General features: G+C 43.7%; 1 protein-coding gene across 20 annotated transcripts in view; it reads right to left on the bottom strand.

Annotated features, from left to right (window-relative positions):
- Positions 1 to 16,570, bottom strand: part of AFDN (afadin, adherens junction formation factor) — a 92,885-nt gene extending 76,315 nt beyond the window's left edge. For 10 of the 20 annotated variants that reach the window (XM_033144191.1, XM_033144197.1, XM_033144185.1 and 7 more), the window contains exon 1: positions 16,117 to 16,569. In XM_033144191.1, coding sequence (XP_033000082.1) covers positions 16,117 to 16,230 — 114 coding nt within the window. In that variant the 5' untranslated portion in view covers positions 16,231 to 16,569. Of the gene's footprint in view, positions 1 to 16,116 lie in introns of all 20 variants that reach the window. The other 10 variants (XM_033144179.1, XM_033144182.1, XM_033144181.1 and 7 more) reach the window with 2 other exon arrangements.
- Between the last annotated feature and the right edge of the window lie 459 nt (positions 16,571 to 17,029).

Here is a 17,029-nt window from a genome sequence, read left to right as displayed (position 1 = left end):
TGCAGCTGTTGCATTCCTGGCCCAATCCTCCTCCTGCACTGCTGCAAGCTAAGCCATGGTTTGGCCAAGCATGTTATCCAAACCCAGGTTTGTGCTTTGTCTTCTCCAAACAAACCATGAGCTGCAAACCACAAAACAAATATTGGTTACAGTTTGTGGTATTTCTAGAGCAGGGTTTCCAAAACTTGAGTCTCCAGCTGTTTTTGAATTACAATTCCCACCATTCCTGACCACTGGTCATGCTAGCTAGGGATGATGCAAGTTGCAGTCCAAAAACAGCTGGAGACCAAAGTTAGGGAAACCCTGGTCAAGAGGAAAGAGAAACAAGAGCCCACTGTGCCCAACTGTCTTTTGATCCACCTTTATGTCAAGTTGGTTACACAAGACACTGCGCTCACAACCTGAACATTGATGCCAGCGGGAATGACAACAGGATTGTGCTTGTAAAGCCCATGAATTCAAAGTCAACTTCTTATGCACGCTGATTATCTGACAGAGCTCGAGCAAATCAACACACCTTTGTATATTTATATTCATGCTTACTATACTGCTTTGTTTGCTTATTATTTGCAGGCTACAACATGTTCCATTTGTATTGCGGCTTGCAAAAAACAAGCAAACCACCACAATACAACTTTAAAAATCACTGCTGTAATGGTATTTTGGAGTTCATAGTTCGCTATTTAATCTTGTTATATTTGTTTAATTTTTATTTTATTAAGTTAGCCTGAAAAATATTTAAACTGAAAGGCAGCAGGTTTTAAATAAATAAAACTAAAAAGAAAAGCAATCAACTGTACAAAGAGAATTACATACATAAACCACCCTGAGCACTTCATTGCTTAGACAGTAATTCAGTTGTACAAGCTAACAAACTTGTCATAATTTGCATGGATATGATTTTTAATGTACTAATGAACCAAAGTAAGATTTTCTCAAGGAAACACTTGTTCATGACTATGGCTAGCACATTAAGATTCACCTAATTAAGTTACCGGTACATATAATTAATACCACCATGGCCTGTTCATGGAAGGTGTTTCTGCCCAAATTTTGACCATCTCCCCCTTTCTCCTGTTGTGATATATCCCATCCTATTTAGGGGTTCAGGAAGGGATGAGGGGGTGAAAAAGCCATTTTCTCTCAACACTCACCAACACTTCTCTGAATAAATATATATGCATATCCTGTGTATGACAAGAAAACCTGTGTGGCAACTCTGGTCAGCTCTGGTACATACTCAGAAGGAAATGCTGTCACTTGCCTCAGATGAATCAGCACATTGCCTTAAATAAAATTTGAATGAACAACATTCTACCATACCACATTCCACAGGCAGAAATACCATGACATATCAGTAATAATGCAGGTTATCTTAAATATGTTTCATCCATTCTAATAATATGCAGTGAAAGAATTTCAATCTCATTTTCAGATCACTAGGTCAGGGTATTCTGACTGAAAGCCAAAGGCCAAATCTGCCCATAACTGCTAAAGCGAGAGGAGCCTCCCTTCCTTTCCCTTTACCTGCCACTTCTTAATGGGCAATCACACAAGCCTCTCTTACACCTGTTTCCACTCCAGACCAGAAGGCCACAAACAGCACAAATAGCATCATTTTGAAGCTTGCCACAGATTTATTTCTACAGCCTTGAACAGACGTCTATTGTTCTATAACAGCAATGTCCAACCGGTCGACCGTGATCGTGATTTGTGATTGTGGTTGATCGTGGGATCCAACTGATCTTGGGATTAAAAGCAATGTACTGTATAATGAATGTTTCCACCCCCAGCCCCCCTCGCTTTGTCCCAACGTATTGTCAAAAGGGCATTATTTTTTAGTCTGCTGCTGATGTAAGTTGTCTTTATTGTTATGTTTTGCTTGTTAATGTCGCAGTTAATGGTAAGCCTTTCCTCCCTAAAGAAAGCTGAACAAGTCTGGCGTGTCCTCCCCGCCCCCTTAAAAAAAGCTCAGAAACTCTGGGCAATTCTCCCCTTCCACCCACCCACCCCACACACGCTCCTCCTCCCACCAATGACAATGGGTAGATCACTGCCAGTTTTTTTTTAATACTGGGAGTAGATCGCAGTCTCTTGGGAGTTGGACGTGTTCTATAACATGTCTGCAATTCCATGGAGTAGCAATACAACTATCTGCTGAATGTAACAGGTTATTCAACCATTAATTCAAGTGCAGTGGTATACAAAGGCAGGCCACAAAACCACAGAATGCTCATAAGGATTATGAAAGTTTACTTACTATTGGACACATACAAGATTAAATCCTGGCTGAGAGTGATTCTTTCTAACCTACTGAACCCCATTTAAAAAACAACAACTTCAACTACTGCACATTTAAAGTTGCATCCTGTTCATATTATGTCCCATGGGAGCGCATGTGTTGTCCCAGAGAGTTTGATTTTGTCTCCCATGTCTTCATATAATATCTATATGAAACCACCAGGAGTAGTTATCAGAGAACCTGGGGTGATGTCAGTACAATGGTGACACTCAACTCTTTCTCTGGGGCTTGAAGGAACAGCCTGATCTAGATAATGTTGCATTCACCTAAATAAGCAGGCGTGTAGCTTGTGGGTGCTGCATGAACCATATTTGTCACTTACAAGTCAATATGGCTTCAGTAGCCAATAAGCAATAAGCACTCTCCCAATGCTACTCTCTAGACTTGCCCCTACAGAGAGGATCTCAACCACTACAGCAGTGTTTTTCAACCACTGTTCCGCGGCACACTAGTGTGCCGCGAGATGTTGCCTGGTGTGCCGTGGGAAAAATTGTGTTTATTTGATTCCTATTCAAGAGAATTACTTTATATATAGTCAATATAGGCACAGAGTTAAATTTTTTAACATTTTCTAATGGTGGTGTGCCTCGTGATTTTTTTCATAAAACAAGTGTGCCCTTGCCCAAAAAAGGTTGAAAAACACTGCACTACAGTACAGTGTCTCCAATAGCAAACTCACAGAGTGGGTCTGGGAAGATGCAATGGTCAATGGTATCAAAAGCCACAGAAAAATCAAGAACAGTAACATTCCCCATGTCTCACCCTCAATCAAGAAATTAGGGCAACTAAGGCTGATTCTGGACCATAAAGAAGGCTGATCTCCGAAGAATTGATGCTTTTGAATTATGGTGCTGGAGGAGAATCTTGAGAGTCCCATGGACTGCAAGAAGATCAAACCTATCCATTCTTAAGGAAATCAGCCCTGAGTGCTCACTGGAAAGACAGATCCTGAAGTTGAGGCTCCAATACTTTGGCCACCTCATGAGAAGAGAAGACTGCCTAGAAAAGACCCTGATGTTGGGAAAGATGGAGGGCACAAGGAGAAGGGGACGACAGAGGAAGAGATGGTTGGACAGTGTTCTCGAAGCTACCAACATGAGTCTGACCAAACTGCAGGAGGCAGTGGAAGATAGGAGTGCCTGGCGTGCTCTGGTCCATGGGGTCACAAAGAGTCGGACCCGACTAAACAACAACAAAAGCTGCTTCTTCACCAAGAATAGGAAGGATAATCTAGACTACAGTAATATATTCTATCAGGGGCTGCCCTTGAAAATGGTAAAGAGGTTACAAAATAGAAAGCCTTCCTCCACACCTCTGCAATGCGGGGGGGGGGGGGGTTGGGACATGAAGAGTGCCTCCTCTGCAGATTTTAACAGGCAAGCAAGCACAGGGGAAGGCGGTGTTTTTTCAGGTATTGGTGACCTAAATCATGTAGGGTTTATATGTCATCATGAGCACCTTAAGCCAGGTCAAAAATGCCAATGGCAACCAACGCAATACTGTCTCCAAACACTGGTTCAGCACCTGCACTGCCTCTCCTTATTCAGATGAAATGGATATCCTCAGCATGCTATTAATAACACTTCAATTTATTTTGAAAGAGGTGGTAGCAATGAATCAAAAAGTAGCAAACATTAAACTTTCAAGAATCAAGGAGAGTGTGTATTTGAGCATTACTCATAAAATGCTTTACTGTTAAGAAATCTTAAAATTATCATAATGAAAACTAGTTAACACCATCTCCATACATCAGTCTCTCAGTTCTCTAGATCTACAGCATCACAGCATACCAGTCTCAAAGTTATTACGTACTTCATTACACTGTTTCCTACCCCACCTTCTGTTATACAGGCCAAACCAGAAACTATTTTTCACAACACCTCTCTGGGTCGTATGAGTCATCACCTTACCTCCTTTTATAATACAATCAAAACAGCTGCTCAGATTTAAAACAGATAACACTCAATGGGTCTATGTTTTCCTTCAGATCAGAGACCACAGAAGCCACCTTCTATAGGGAATTTGCTAAGCCAGTTTATTGTGGCAAAACAGAATGCAAACTTTGAAATTATCAACCCAAATGAGAAGCTAACTATTAAGTTATTCAGGACAAAACTACTTTCTCAAAAGTTTTTCTTCTTTCATAAATATTCAACAAAAAAATAAGGTAACAGCTATGATGCATTTTGCCACAAGAAAATATTCATGCATAAGAACAGGGGTGGGATACCATTTTGAGTCCAAGGGCTAGATCCAGAACTGTCCAACCCTTCCTGTCCCAGCAGCACTCCTGTTGAAGACCACTCCCCCACCCTGCAAAAAGACAAAAAAGCATTGAAAAAGCTAAAACATATTTTTAGTCTAATTGCTGGGAAAGCAATTTCCATTCAAAGTAAACTGTTTCTCACAGTACAGTGGACACTCGGGTTACGAACGCGATCTGTGCGGAAGGCGCATTCGCAACCCGCAGCATCCGTAACCTGCAGCGCTGCACCTGCGCATGCGCAGGTTGCGATTCACCACTTATGCGCATGTGCAAAGCGTGATGTAGCGCTTCTGCGCATGTGCAAGTACTGAAACCCAAAAGTAAACCATTCCAGTACTTCCGGGTTTGGCGCGTTCATATCCTGCAGTGAACGCAACCAGAGGTATGACTGTACTGTTCTTTGAAGCTGCCCCACAATTATCCCTTCCACCTCTTATAGAGACAGAGAGAGAAACTAGCCTACTGTACAAAGATTTTAAAAACCTGTTATTTGTTGCTTCACCCATTTTGCTTCTGGCAAAACCAGCACCTCTGGCATGTGGCCCCGAGAAGTTTGCCCCTGAGCTGGAACAAATTCCCTACCCCTGCAGTAAGATCATTTACTAATTGAAAATGTCAGTAATACTATACCGTGACTAACCCATATTTATTTATAATTTGAGAAATCAACATACTACAGAACTCAGGTAGTTGGATGCCATAAAATAGGAGTAAAAGATTACCAGGGGGCGGGGTGTCAGCAGATGACCCTAATGAGATCCAAGATGACATATCTTGATCTTATTTAATACCTTTGATGATGTACAGCCCATGGTTCACATCACATCCTTGAACTAATAAATCAACTTTGCTTGATCCTGAAGTCAGATATTTCCCCCATTGTTTATTATTTTACATAGAAAGCTGTCTTACTCAAAGTGTTTGACAGGAGGACCATGGATTTTGTTTAATAAATTTGAAATTTAACATGTTTATATTAGACTGAATTGTGAAAGCTTTTTCTAACTGATATAATAAACTAGTACAAAAACCAATGCATATTTTTCAAGATGATTGTTATGCATCTTAGCAGCAGCATGAGAAAAAACAAAGTGGGAGCAAGCTCAGGTAGGTGGAGCAGGTACTACCTGCTGAAGAATTTTCACAGTGCTGAAGTATGAGGGATCCTTTTGTCTTGTTCACATTGCTGTTACTTGTGTTCTAAGATCTAGTGTCAGAACAGGCTATGATATAAATACAATATACAGCCAAGATTTCAATCACTATGTAGAGATGCTAAAGATATATTCCAAGAATCGAGCATAATGTTTCCGTTCCAAAAGCTTAGCAATCACCATATCTAGTGAAAAATTTAAGGTTGGGTAAACATTTTTTAATCAGTTGATACCTGTCTTTTCCTAAGTTATCTCAACTAAAATTGTGAACAAAATTATGGCACGGAAGGTTATTCTGATAGATAAACTACAGCAAAGCACATACAACATTTCAGATACACTGGCATCTTACTATCTCTTAAGGTTTCCCATTTTATTCTTCTTAGTTAATCAGTGAAGTATACCATACCTTAAAAGGTATGCACACTGGTCAAATGATTCTGATACAGTTCCAAAAATCTCCACACTGAAAACTGTAAACAAATAAGTGCAATAGTTCCTTGATTTCTAAGCCCCAAAATTTTAATATTCCAACCACTAAAACATATGTTACCTTTCATAGATTACCAATTCACTTAAAAAGAAGCATCAGTTAGCATCAATCCATAAATACTTACAAAGTGTGATCCTTCCAATGAATAATTACTAAAAATCAGTCGGGACACAATCCTATGACCCTTTGTAGCTGCCAAAGGATATTGCAGATCTACCTGTCCACAGGGAGAGAGGGAGGTCCACCTCCAGACGCCTCCTCAACATTAAAAGGGTACGTCAGGAGTAGATCTAGGGAGGCTTTGGACCTGAGGGCTCCTATTCACTTGACATAGAAGGAAAAATATGCCAGCCCTGGAGACGGGACCCTCATTTTCTCTTTAGCCACTCTCCCTCATCATCCACCCAGCAAATACAAGTCAGATTTGGCAGTTGCTTGGCGACAGGTTTCCCCTCCCCACTCCATTAGGATTGTTCTGCCCAACAATTTCAGGAGTGTCAGGCAATTGTAGAAGTTTCTGCTTGCCAGTAACAATAGGTATCTGAATCACACATTATCCCTGTATGCAGTGGTTAATCAGTTAGATTAGCCTAGTTTTAAAAACAGCAACATCTGATTGATATGCAGGGGTGTCCCAATGTATAAACATCTGCTGCCTGTTTTAAAAAGCTGTTACTGTATTAGACTTACATATAAACACTATGAATGACAAGTACCATCGTAAAAGAGACATTCATGCCTGTGGTGACTGCTACAAATGTGCTTTTTTACTTCAGAGGAGCTAAAGTTTCCTTCATATTCACATTTAAAATGATTACTTGATTAACGTTGCAATCTTGCACAGATGTATCCTACACACATATTTCAGAGAACAAATCCCACCAAACTCAGTAGAACTTACTTACTTGTTTATTTTAATTCATATGAAGATCACAGGGCAGTTCACAACATAAAAAAACAAAATGAGAGCACAATATACATAACACAAAAAACCAATATCCACCCCCCATCATGTTTAAAAGGCCAAAGTACCATCCCCTATATCAGTGTTTTTCAACCTTTTTTGGGCAAAGGCACACTTGTTTCATGAAAAAAATCACGAGGCACACCACCATTAGAAAATGTTAAAAAAATTAACTCTGTGCCTATATTGACTATATATAAAGTAATTTTTCAATTTTTCCCATGGCACACCAGGCAACATCTCGTGGCACACTAGTGTGCCGCGGAACAGTGGTTGAAAAACACTGCCCTATATTAGAATTAACTGAGTGATATATCCAATACAGACCACTAAAGCATCAACAAATGCACCAAACTATTACTTCTTAGTTACTAATAATATTTGCAGTGAAATGTTATCTTGGGGCATAATATGTAGCAGCACAATTATGAATGAGCTGGTGCTACTGCAGGTAAACAGCAAAGCAATGTCTGAAAAACAGGTCAGAGGGGTGCAGGGATCAACCCATTTCTCCAAAAACTTATTAGTTTTAGTGAGAACAGTCTTGTGCCCATCTCTTTGGCCAAGGAGCCTATACAATGACACAATAGAAAGAGGCAAAAGCAGAAAATAGGACTGTGGTGTTTAAGAAAATCGCAGCACACTTTCAGATCTAGCACAAGGGATACAAGACATCCTCTTACTTCATATGCAATATTCAAAAGCAGATCATAGATTCAAATAATCAGACTGTTAAATGATGGACTCTTTTGTATAATGTACTGCTTATTATATGGAATACAATAAAAAGTATTCCTCTTTCAATCTTTGGTATGGCACTTACATGATGCAAATGCCATGGACAATCTCAAGTATTTACTTTTAGAGATGACTTTATTATTATTTAAGGGACGCGGGTGGCGCTGTGGGTTAAACCACAGAGCCTAGGGCTTCCTGATCAGAAGATCGGCGGTTCGAATCCCCGCGACGGGGTGAGCTCCCGTTGCTCAGTCCCAGCTCCTGCCCACCTAGCAGTTCGAAAGCACCCCAAAAAGTGCAAGTAGATAAATAGGGACCGCTCCAGCGGGAAGGTAAACGGTGTTTCCGTGCGCTGCTCTGGTTCACCAGAAGTGGCTTAGTCATGCTAGCCACATGACCTGGAAGCTGTACTCTGGCTCCCTCATCCAGTAACGCGAGATGAGCGCCGCAACCCCAGAGTGGGACACAACTGGACCTAATGGTCAGGGGTCCCTTTACCTTATTATTATTTATAGAATGTATACCCCATTCTTTCAATTTATTTCTATGTATTTGCATTGCTCAGGCTAGCTTACAATATATATTTATTTATTTTAAAAACCCATTAAATAGCAAAAACATAAAACAATTCAGGTGCAACAGATAAAAGTATATTTAAAATCAGTGCTAATCATATTAAAGATCATCAACCCAGACCCTGTGATCATCATGATCACAAGAGGTCCAAAGGGTGGCAGCACAAGAATGGACATTTTCTCCCCTTTTAGAAAGATATTGGTGAGTGTCCTGCCTACTCCTGATGCAAAACAAGGAACATATTTCAGAAGCAAAGAATTTGGGAGGGGATGTGGAGACAAGGAAGGAAGGGGTAGAACCAAGATGAGAGAGAAAAGCCAACTCCTGTAGTGTAGACTGTTTGAAAGAATGGCACAAAGAAGACTTCAGGGATGGTTCCAAAAAGCTAAACAAATGAGGATGTGGTGCACCCTTAGTTATAGGAAAAACCTATCATATTACCTCACTCTCAAAAAGGCCTTTTCACAGAAATCCAACATAAAAAGCAGCCACCTTTTAGAAAGAATCACTGTTGGTACATATAGCTCAGTACTGCCTACACTGACTGGCAGCAGCTCTCCAGGGTTTCCCTGGAGATGCCAGGGACTGGAACTGTGACCTTCTGCATAAAAAGCAGATGTTCTACCATGGAACTACAGCCTTTCCTCTGGTTTGGGCCAGAGTATCATTACCTATGTAGTAGTGTTTCTGAGACATCCCAAGTGACATCAATTACATGCTATGCCACACAGCAAAAGCCGTCATAGGAGCATTTCCACTCCTCAAACCTTATTTTAATAAGGTGGTCTTGCTCTTGATAAAAGAGTGGTGAGCTTGGACTTTTCAGGATGTGCAAAAAGAGTAGTGAGTTCAATTATGGTGGGGTATGCTTACCAGCTGACACCATTCCTTCACAAGGGGTGGTTTGATTCATGGCTAACTTACAAATGTACCCTTGTAGCTTGCATTAGATAAGACTTGGGGTTCTGCAACTAATTATGGCAATTGTAACCTCTTGATTATGGCTGTTACATCTTAAATCAGCCCTGGCTTGAACCATAGGGGCGTTCCTCAATGGCTTCACTGCTCAGAGCAAAGTGAAATCACACACAGAGCTCTGGGAATGTGAAAAAGTTTCCAGTAAACAAAGGTCGCCAACAACTCCTGAAAATACTTAGGTGCAAGTTTTATGGTCATACAAAAAGTAGCCCCACCGCTATTAACCTTCACGTGAAGGACAAATAAATTGTACAGCCCATATGACCAAATACACATAGAAGAATCTTTCAAATAATTAGAAGCCAGACCTAAATACAGCAGGGAGGGTGTGATTTAGTTTATTGCGAGTTTTATTTTTTTGAAGGTTTCAAATAGTTGTTTGAACAGCTTTTATCAATAATTTTATTGTTTTGTTCTTTTTGTAAACCACCCTGTGGAATTTTTTTACCATTAAGTGGTACATAAATGTTATAAAATGAATGAATAACATTTATGAAATACAAGCTGTTTCTCCTTAGGCAACTATATACTTGTGATTTCCCCTCTCCCAAAAAAATTTCAATTTATATGCTTGAACTATTTGATCAAGCATACCCACATCAAAAATGTAATGTAGCACAATAGTGAAAATTCTATAGACCTCATTCTCACAATCAGATAGCACTACCAGGATTCTCTTCTTGAGTGGCCATGCACATTTTCCCAGAAGAATAAATGAGAGAAAGGGAAAGGCAGGATAGGACATGGGTGGAAAAGGGACCCGGGTGGCGCTGTGGGTTAGACCACAGAGCCTAGGGCTTGCCAATCAGAAGGTCAGCGGTTTGAATCCCTGCGATGGGGTGAGCTCCCGTTGCTCGGTCCCAGCTCCTGCCTACCTAGCAGTTCGAAACCACGTCAAAGTACAAGTAGATAAATAGGTACCACTTCAGCGGGAAGGTAAATTGTGTCTCCATGCGCTGCTCTGGTTCGCCAGAAGCAGCTTAGTCATGCTGGCCACATGACCCAGAAGCTGTATGCCGGCTCCCTCAGCCAGTAAAGCGAGATGAGCGCCGCAACCCCAGAGTCGTCCACGACTGGACCTAACAGTCAGGGGTCCCTTTACCTTTACCTATGGCATATAAAGGAAGTATTCATATCATAAGAACACAAGAGTCTTGCTGGATCAGACCAAAGGCACCTATTGTCTAGTATCCTGTTCTCATAGTGGTCAACAACATGCCCTAAGAAGCACACAAGCAAGACCTGAGCACAACAGCATTCTCCCAGAAGACATCTTTATTCAATTATATAATATTTGCTTATATCAGGCTCCACAACCTTTTTGGGTCTGGGAGCACATCACTACATGCCTAGATCTGTTTCGCTTTACGACATTATCACACTCCCAAACTATTCCTGATTGTCTGGGATCACTCAGGGGTAGAAAAAAGACTGGCCAAAGAAAAAAGGTACTAAAGTAGAAGCAGGGCAGGGCAGGTTGCAAACTGTAGCAACATATGACACTCGTTGGGGTTCGTTCAAGGAATTCTACTTACGGTATTTTGCCTCTCATGTTTTCTGAGGGCAAAACCCCTGTTCATTCTGAATTTGGATTGTCATTTTTCTGCTCCTGACTTATACAGATCCACACACTTCATTTTCCAGTCAAGTAATACCGTAACTCTCACAAGAAAGTCAATCACTGAATGTATGGGAAAAAATAAAAATAAAAATCCTTCCAGTAGTACCTTAGAGACCAGCTAAGTTGGTTATTGGTATGAGCTCTCGTGTGCATGCACAGTTCTTCAGATACACCGAAATGGAAGTCACCAGACCCTTATACAGTGGTGCCTCGCTAGACGAAAATAATTCGTTCTGCGAGTATTTTCGTCTAGCGATTTTTTCATCTAGCGAAGCACCAATGCAAATAGCGGTTTTCGCTAGATGGAAAAAAAAATTCGTCTTGCGAGGCAGCCCCATTGACAAATTCATCTTGCGGGGCAGCCTTCCGCTAGCGAATGCCTTTCGTCTAGCGAGTTTTTCGTCTAGCGAGGCATTCATCTAGCGGGGCACCACTGTATATATACCTCTCACTATATATAAGGGTCTGGTGACTTCTGTTTCAGTGTATCTGAAGAAGTGTGCATGCACACGAAAGCTCATACCAATGACAAACTTAGTTGGTCTCTAAGGTGCTACTGGAAGCAATTTTTTTTTATTTTGTTTTGACTACAGCAGACCAACACAGCTACCTGCTGTAACTGAATGTATGAAAAGATAGCATAAAAAGCAATGCAGAATTTGGGCCCTTATGAACTATATATAGTGGTACCTCTGGTTGCGAACAGGATCCGTTCCGGAGGCCCGTTCGCAACATGAAAAGAGCACAACCTGAAGCGCCGAATCTGAGCATGTGTGCCACGCGATTTGATGCTCTGCGCATGCGCGAAGCGCCGAACCCAGAAGTAACCCGTTCCGGTACTTCCAAGTTCGGCGCGTTCATATCCCATGTCGAACGCAACCCGCAGCAAACGCAACCAGAGGTATGACTGTATTACAGAAGTGATTCCCATAAAAGGAATCTAGCTACATTATGTAGTCATTATTGTGAGTCAAATGTACTTCCTAATAGCATCAAACCATACATCAGCTGTGAACTTACTAAGAGGCATTAGGGAAGCCACTTTCAGTCTCAGCCCATCTGCAATATACAGATAATTATGCTTTTCAGACTGTTGCAAGAATTACTGAGGTAGTATTTGTAAAACACTTTGAAAAGTTGAAGAGCACTGCCCCAGATTGCACATCAGAGTTAATAGTTTATAGTGATGACACCTAAGAATATTCTTTCACTCCTTACTAGTATACAGAGAAAACAGGGCATGATTCCCTGGCTTCATGCCATGTCTGTACCTGGGATCATGATTTATTTCATGCCAACAAGCTGCAAACAGTACGCCAATAACAAACCTTGGCTACATATCATTGTTTCTTGTGAGTGAATTCCTGTGTGCTGGCCCCAGGGGTTTGTCCATAAAGCAAGGTCTAGTCCAATCCTAAGTCCAGGAGTCCAACGGGGTCAGTCCGGCAGGGAGCAAGGCAGGGAGCAGGGCAAGGAACAGGGCAGAAGCAGGAACAGGGTTGCAGTCAGAAGCGTGTTAGCAACTATGTTGCTCACGCAACTTGGGGCTGCGGCTGGAAGGCTTTTATCTGCCCTGACGCTTAGGGTGACCCCGATCCTTTGGAGACTCGCCTCTCCTTCTGGCCTGGAGGTGAGTACTCCTCCTGCAAGCACTCAGTACCCTTCGCCTCTCTGCCCTGAATCTCTGGAGCTCAGGAGAGGCCAGTGGGCTACCGGACCCAGGGGCCACCTCAGCTTCCTCTGACAAGGCTGGGTGTGGAGCACCTGCAGGCAATGGGTCCTCCACCCCATCAGAAGCCAGAGCAGACTCCGCTGATGCCTGCACCTGAGGATCCAGCACAGGTGAGGACCCTTCAGGCTCAAGCCCTGTCCCTGGCTCACCTGGTTCTGGAGGCGGGGAATCCTGTGCAGGCTGGGATTCCTCAGGTTCAGCATCCGAGTCTGAATCCCAGGCCATCACATCCTGTTTCGGACATAACACAAATCCAGGGATTATGGTTTGCTTCCTCCAGCACTGGGGGGTAGGGGGAGAGGGAAGAATTTAAATTGACCTCTTAGGTGCAACCAAAGTAAACAATTCACCATGGCTGACCTTAGTGTGGCATGCAGTATTAATCACTAAATTGTTACTACTTCAGTTTATAACTTAGTTGTTTCTGTAAAATAATTCAGCACTGAATGTAATTGTGGAGTCTTCTCTGAAACACCTTTCCGACACCTATCTGGGATATTTCAGCTAAACTATGCTTTCACAACACGCCCATTTTCACAACTTATGCCCAATTAACTGGATACATGATGTTTGCCCATAGCAGACCGGCAATTATACCACCCATGACATATCAAAGTGTACTAGAGCATAAATAAATGAGAGCTGTGGGGAAGGAGGTAGAGGGGATACACAATGAGCAGTCCAGTTACCACAGTGATGGAGACACTCCTGCACCACAGTCAGACAGGAGGAGATGGTGGAACCACTGTGAGGAAGTGCAAGGCTTGTGTGTAAATGGCAGTTTTGAGGAAATGAGAAGAAAGTCAGAACATGGCTCAGGTGGAAGAAAGCCTTACTGGGCACACTCATCCAAGAAACATTTCTGTATTGCCAAAGCAAAGCTTTTTTAAAATAGTTCAAACATGCACAAAGGCAGTCAGGTTCACCAGAACTCATCTAATGGCACACCCAACAACCACAACAAAGTTCTGCCTGCACCTGGAATTGTGTGTGTGTGTGTGTGTGTGTTCATTCAAACATGGAAGGTTGATAAAAAGGCATTATATTGCATTAAAGATGAAGCTTAAAACAAGCTCCATAATAATAAATAATGAAATTAGACTAAGAAGCCATCAGAGGAACATGTAGGTCTCAATGCTCCAGTCAGAAGCATAGATGTTTTAGCATTATGTGTAGTAAGATAAGCATCAAAATAAGTCTACAAATGACTGAGCCCTGGCCAATTTGACAGGTCATTTTTCTAGTTGTACCAGTCCCATTATCTAAAACAGATTTGAACAGGAATATCACAATAGATTTGAATAGCTGATCTAAGGCAACTGGATCTTCAAGCTCCTATGTTGGCAGCTATCAACAACGGGACTGCACAACTCTAAGCTGTCATAAAATGAGGAGAGCCAAATGATCAGGTATAAAAAGAACTCTAATAACAAACCACTCCCAACTATATTAATGCTAACACTTTTTAAAATGGAGATAGATCACACACATTTTTATTTCAGCAGAAGACCATGGAAGGCTCAATATTACATAAAATGTAAATTTAAACACTGCACAAATGTGTAAGGGAACATAAGGGTATTTCCTTTAAAGCTAAAATGAGTTCAAGATCTTATAAAATAAATCTGAAATCATTCTCTCTAGATGTTAACTATTTAACACAAAAGAAAATAAATCAATTATTCATCACTGGGCTTTTGTTAACAACTAAAGACTAACCGGAGCCAAAAGAAGTGTAAATTTCCTTTTCCTTGGGAACAGGCACATGATCAGCCTCCACCCAATAAGCTGAGAGCACAGTCTTGTTTTGCCAGCAGAGAACAATCTACCTATCAAAACTTCCCCCCACAGCACCTTTCATACTTAACTCAAGCATACAGACTGACCAGCCAAAAGGAATGTTGACAACAACCTGATGGGGTGTGGCTTTAACTTATTAAATTTTTTAAAAGTATCCAATCTTTTTCATTAAAAAAAAAGTTTTAGTAGGAAATCTAAGTTTTTCCTGTAGAACTTGTTCCCATAATTGTGAAACTTGCTCATAATACTAGTTTTATGAGCATTTTCAAAACCATTCTGCTAATATCATAGCAAAGGAAAGGTCCCCTCCCCTTTTTAAAGCTCAGCAGCTCATTTTAAGAAAATTATTTGTGGACATATGCAACACTCTTTACAGGTTAGTTTCCAAAACGGGTTCGGATAAATTAACGATTTTTGTACTCCTTTAATTCGGTTAGATGATAATAATTACATCTCTTTTCCATGTCTTGATCTCTACACTACACCATCCCTTTCAATTAAGAGTAATTCCCTGATAACCCTCCCTCCCCTTTCACCCTGGATTCCTACACAACAAGCCTATTCTTATTCGATACACGCCAATGTTTTCCCCGCCAAACACACACACACAGAGAAACAAACAAACGATCCCCTGCGACATTTCCTCCTAAACTAAGCCACGATGTTTCAGGGCACGGCAAATGGGGCAGCCTGTTTAGACCACTTGGAATCAAAGGAGTACTTTAGGGGGGGGGGGAATCGACGACCAGTAGTGATAGAGAGGATGACGGGGAGGGTTCAGCAAACACTAGCAATCGCTAGAAAGAAAGGCTTAGCCAAGTCCTGAAGGGGGCGGGGTGGGCGAGCCCCGTACCTTGCCGGGCTGGGGGTGCAATCGTAGGAGCTGCAAGACATAGCGGGGGGGGGGGGAGCTCATATCAAAGAGAAAAACGAGAGCAGCGCCTCCTCCTCGCAGGGTGTAAATATAGTCAGATTGGGGCGGGGGGAGGGATACGGTCTTTACAAAAGAAAGGAGACACGGCGGGTGCAGGTACGGGAGGCTTATCTCGTCGCCCAGAGCAAATGAGGGCCCGTGCAGGTCGGCCTGCCTGCCTGCCTGCCTCCCAGCTCCGCATCCAAAGGGGATTTTAGGGGGCGCTGGACATAATCTCCCTCCATGTGATCATGCCAGTGAAGTGGGCACGAGTAAGGTCGGAAGGCAATACTGTAGTGAAGGATCGCTTTTCCCGGAGGGGGGGGCGAGCGGGGGGCTGCCGGGTCCCTCACCTCGGGAGGGGGCGGAGCCTCCCCTCCGCGAGGATGGAGGCGTCTGTAGGAAGCGCCGCCACCGCCGGCCTCACCTCCGTAAGGAAAGGAAGGGAAGGGGGGGGCGGCAGTAGCTGGCCGGGAGATGTGTCCGTGTGGAGGAAAGCGGGGCTGCGTGTGGAGACGTTGATCGCTTTCGGCTCCGGGGAGGGAGAAAGGGGAGAATGCCGACCGGCCGGGCGCTCACCTCGGTGGGGGGGCTGATCTCGAACAGGTCCAGCCGGTTCGCGTTCCAGTGGTTGATGATGTCGGCCAGCTTGCGCCGCTCCTCTTCCCGGCTGCCGCTGCCGCCGCCCGACATCCTCCTCAGCAGCCCTCCGGGGCTCCCGGAGCCAGGAGCTACACGGCGGGAGGGCCGCGCGGAGTTCCCGGCGGATTTGTAAGGGGGCGGAGGGGTCCGAAGGGAGGAATCCGGTCGCTGGTGCCGCCCCTCCTCGCTCTCACCAGCCCAGACTTTGCCCTCTTCTCGCTTGCTGAGGGAAGCGCGGAGCGGCTCCTGGCTCGGTGGCAGCGCTTCCTGTTCGGTAGCGTCTCTCAGTCCTCCGCCTCGCGGAAAGCCGCCGCCGCCGCCTCCTTCCCCGCCCCGGTTGTCTCCTTTCCTCCCTCCCCGCCTTTTCTCTCTCTCTCACACACACAGAGAGGGAGAGACACCGTTCCGTGCGCGCGGCCGCTCAGCCGTTCTTTCGCGAGCGCGTCACAAACGCCGCTCTCTTCCTCCCCCCGCCCATCCTTGCGTGCGCGTGCGTGCCTCCTCTGTGCTTCTAATGCTCGGGTGTCAGGTCAACAGCCCGGCGAGCGCGCGCGCCGAAAGAGGGCCGAGCGCACGGTGCTCGCGCCTCCTCCTCCTCCCGCTTCTCTCTCTGTCTCTCCCCCCGTGTGAGGGGGAAATTAGCAGTTGAGGGCGTTTTGGTTTGAACTAAGCGACGACGGGTAGAGAGCCGCGCGGTAGCCTGCCGTGGCGGCAAGAACAATGAAGGGTGGCGGCTGAAGGGGGCTGGGTTTGTGCGTGACGGCGGCGGGCTGCGGAGGCAGGCGCTGGGGAGGATGGCAATCGCGTGAAGGGATTAATTGTTGTTTAGCCACGGTGCTCTCTGGGGACT

The sequence above is a fragment of the Lacerta agilis genome, chromosome 3 (assembly GCF_009819535.1).
Source record: "Lacerta agilis isolate rLacAgi1 chromosome 3, rLacAgi1.pri, whole genome shotgun sequence".
Taxonomy (NCBI): Eukaryota; Metazoa; Chordata; class Lepidosauria; order Squamata; family Lacertidae; genus Lacerta; species Lacerta agilis.
Note: the sequence above shows the minus strand (reverse complement) of the source record. Positions and strands in the feature narration are given on the sequence as shown.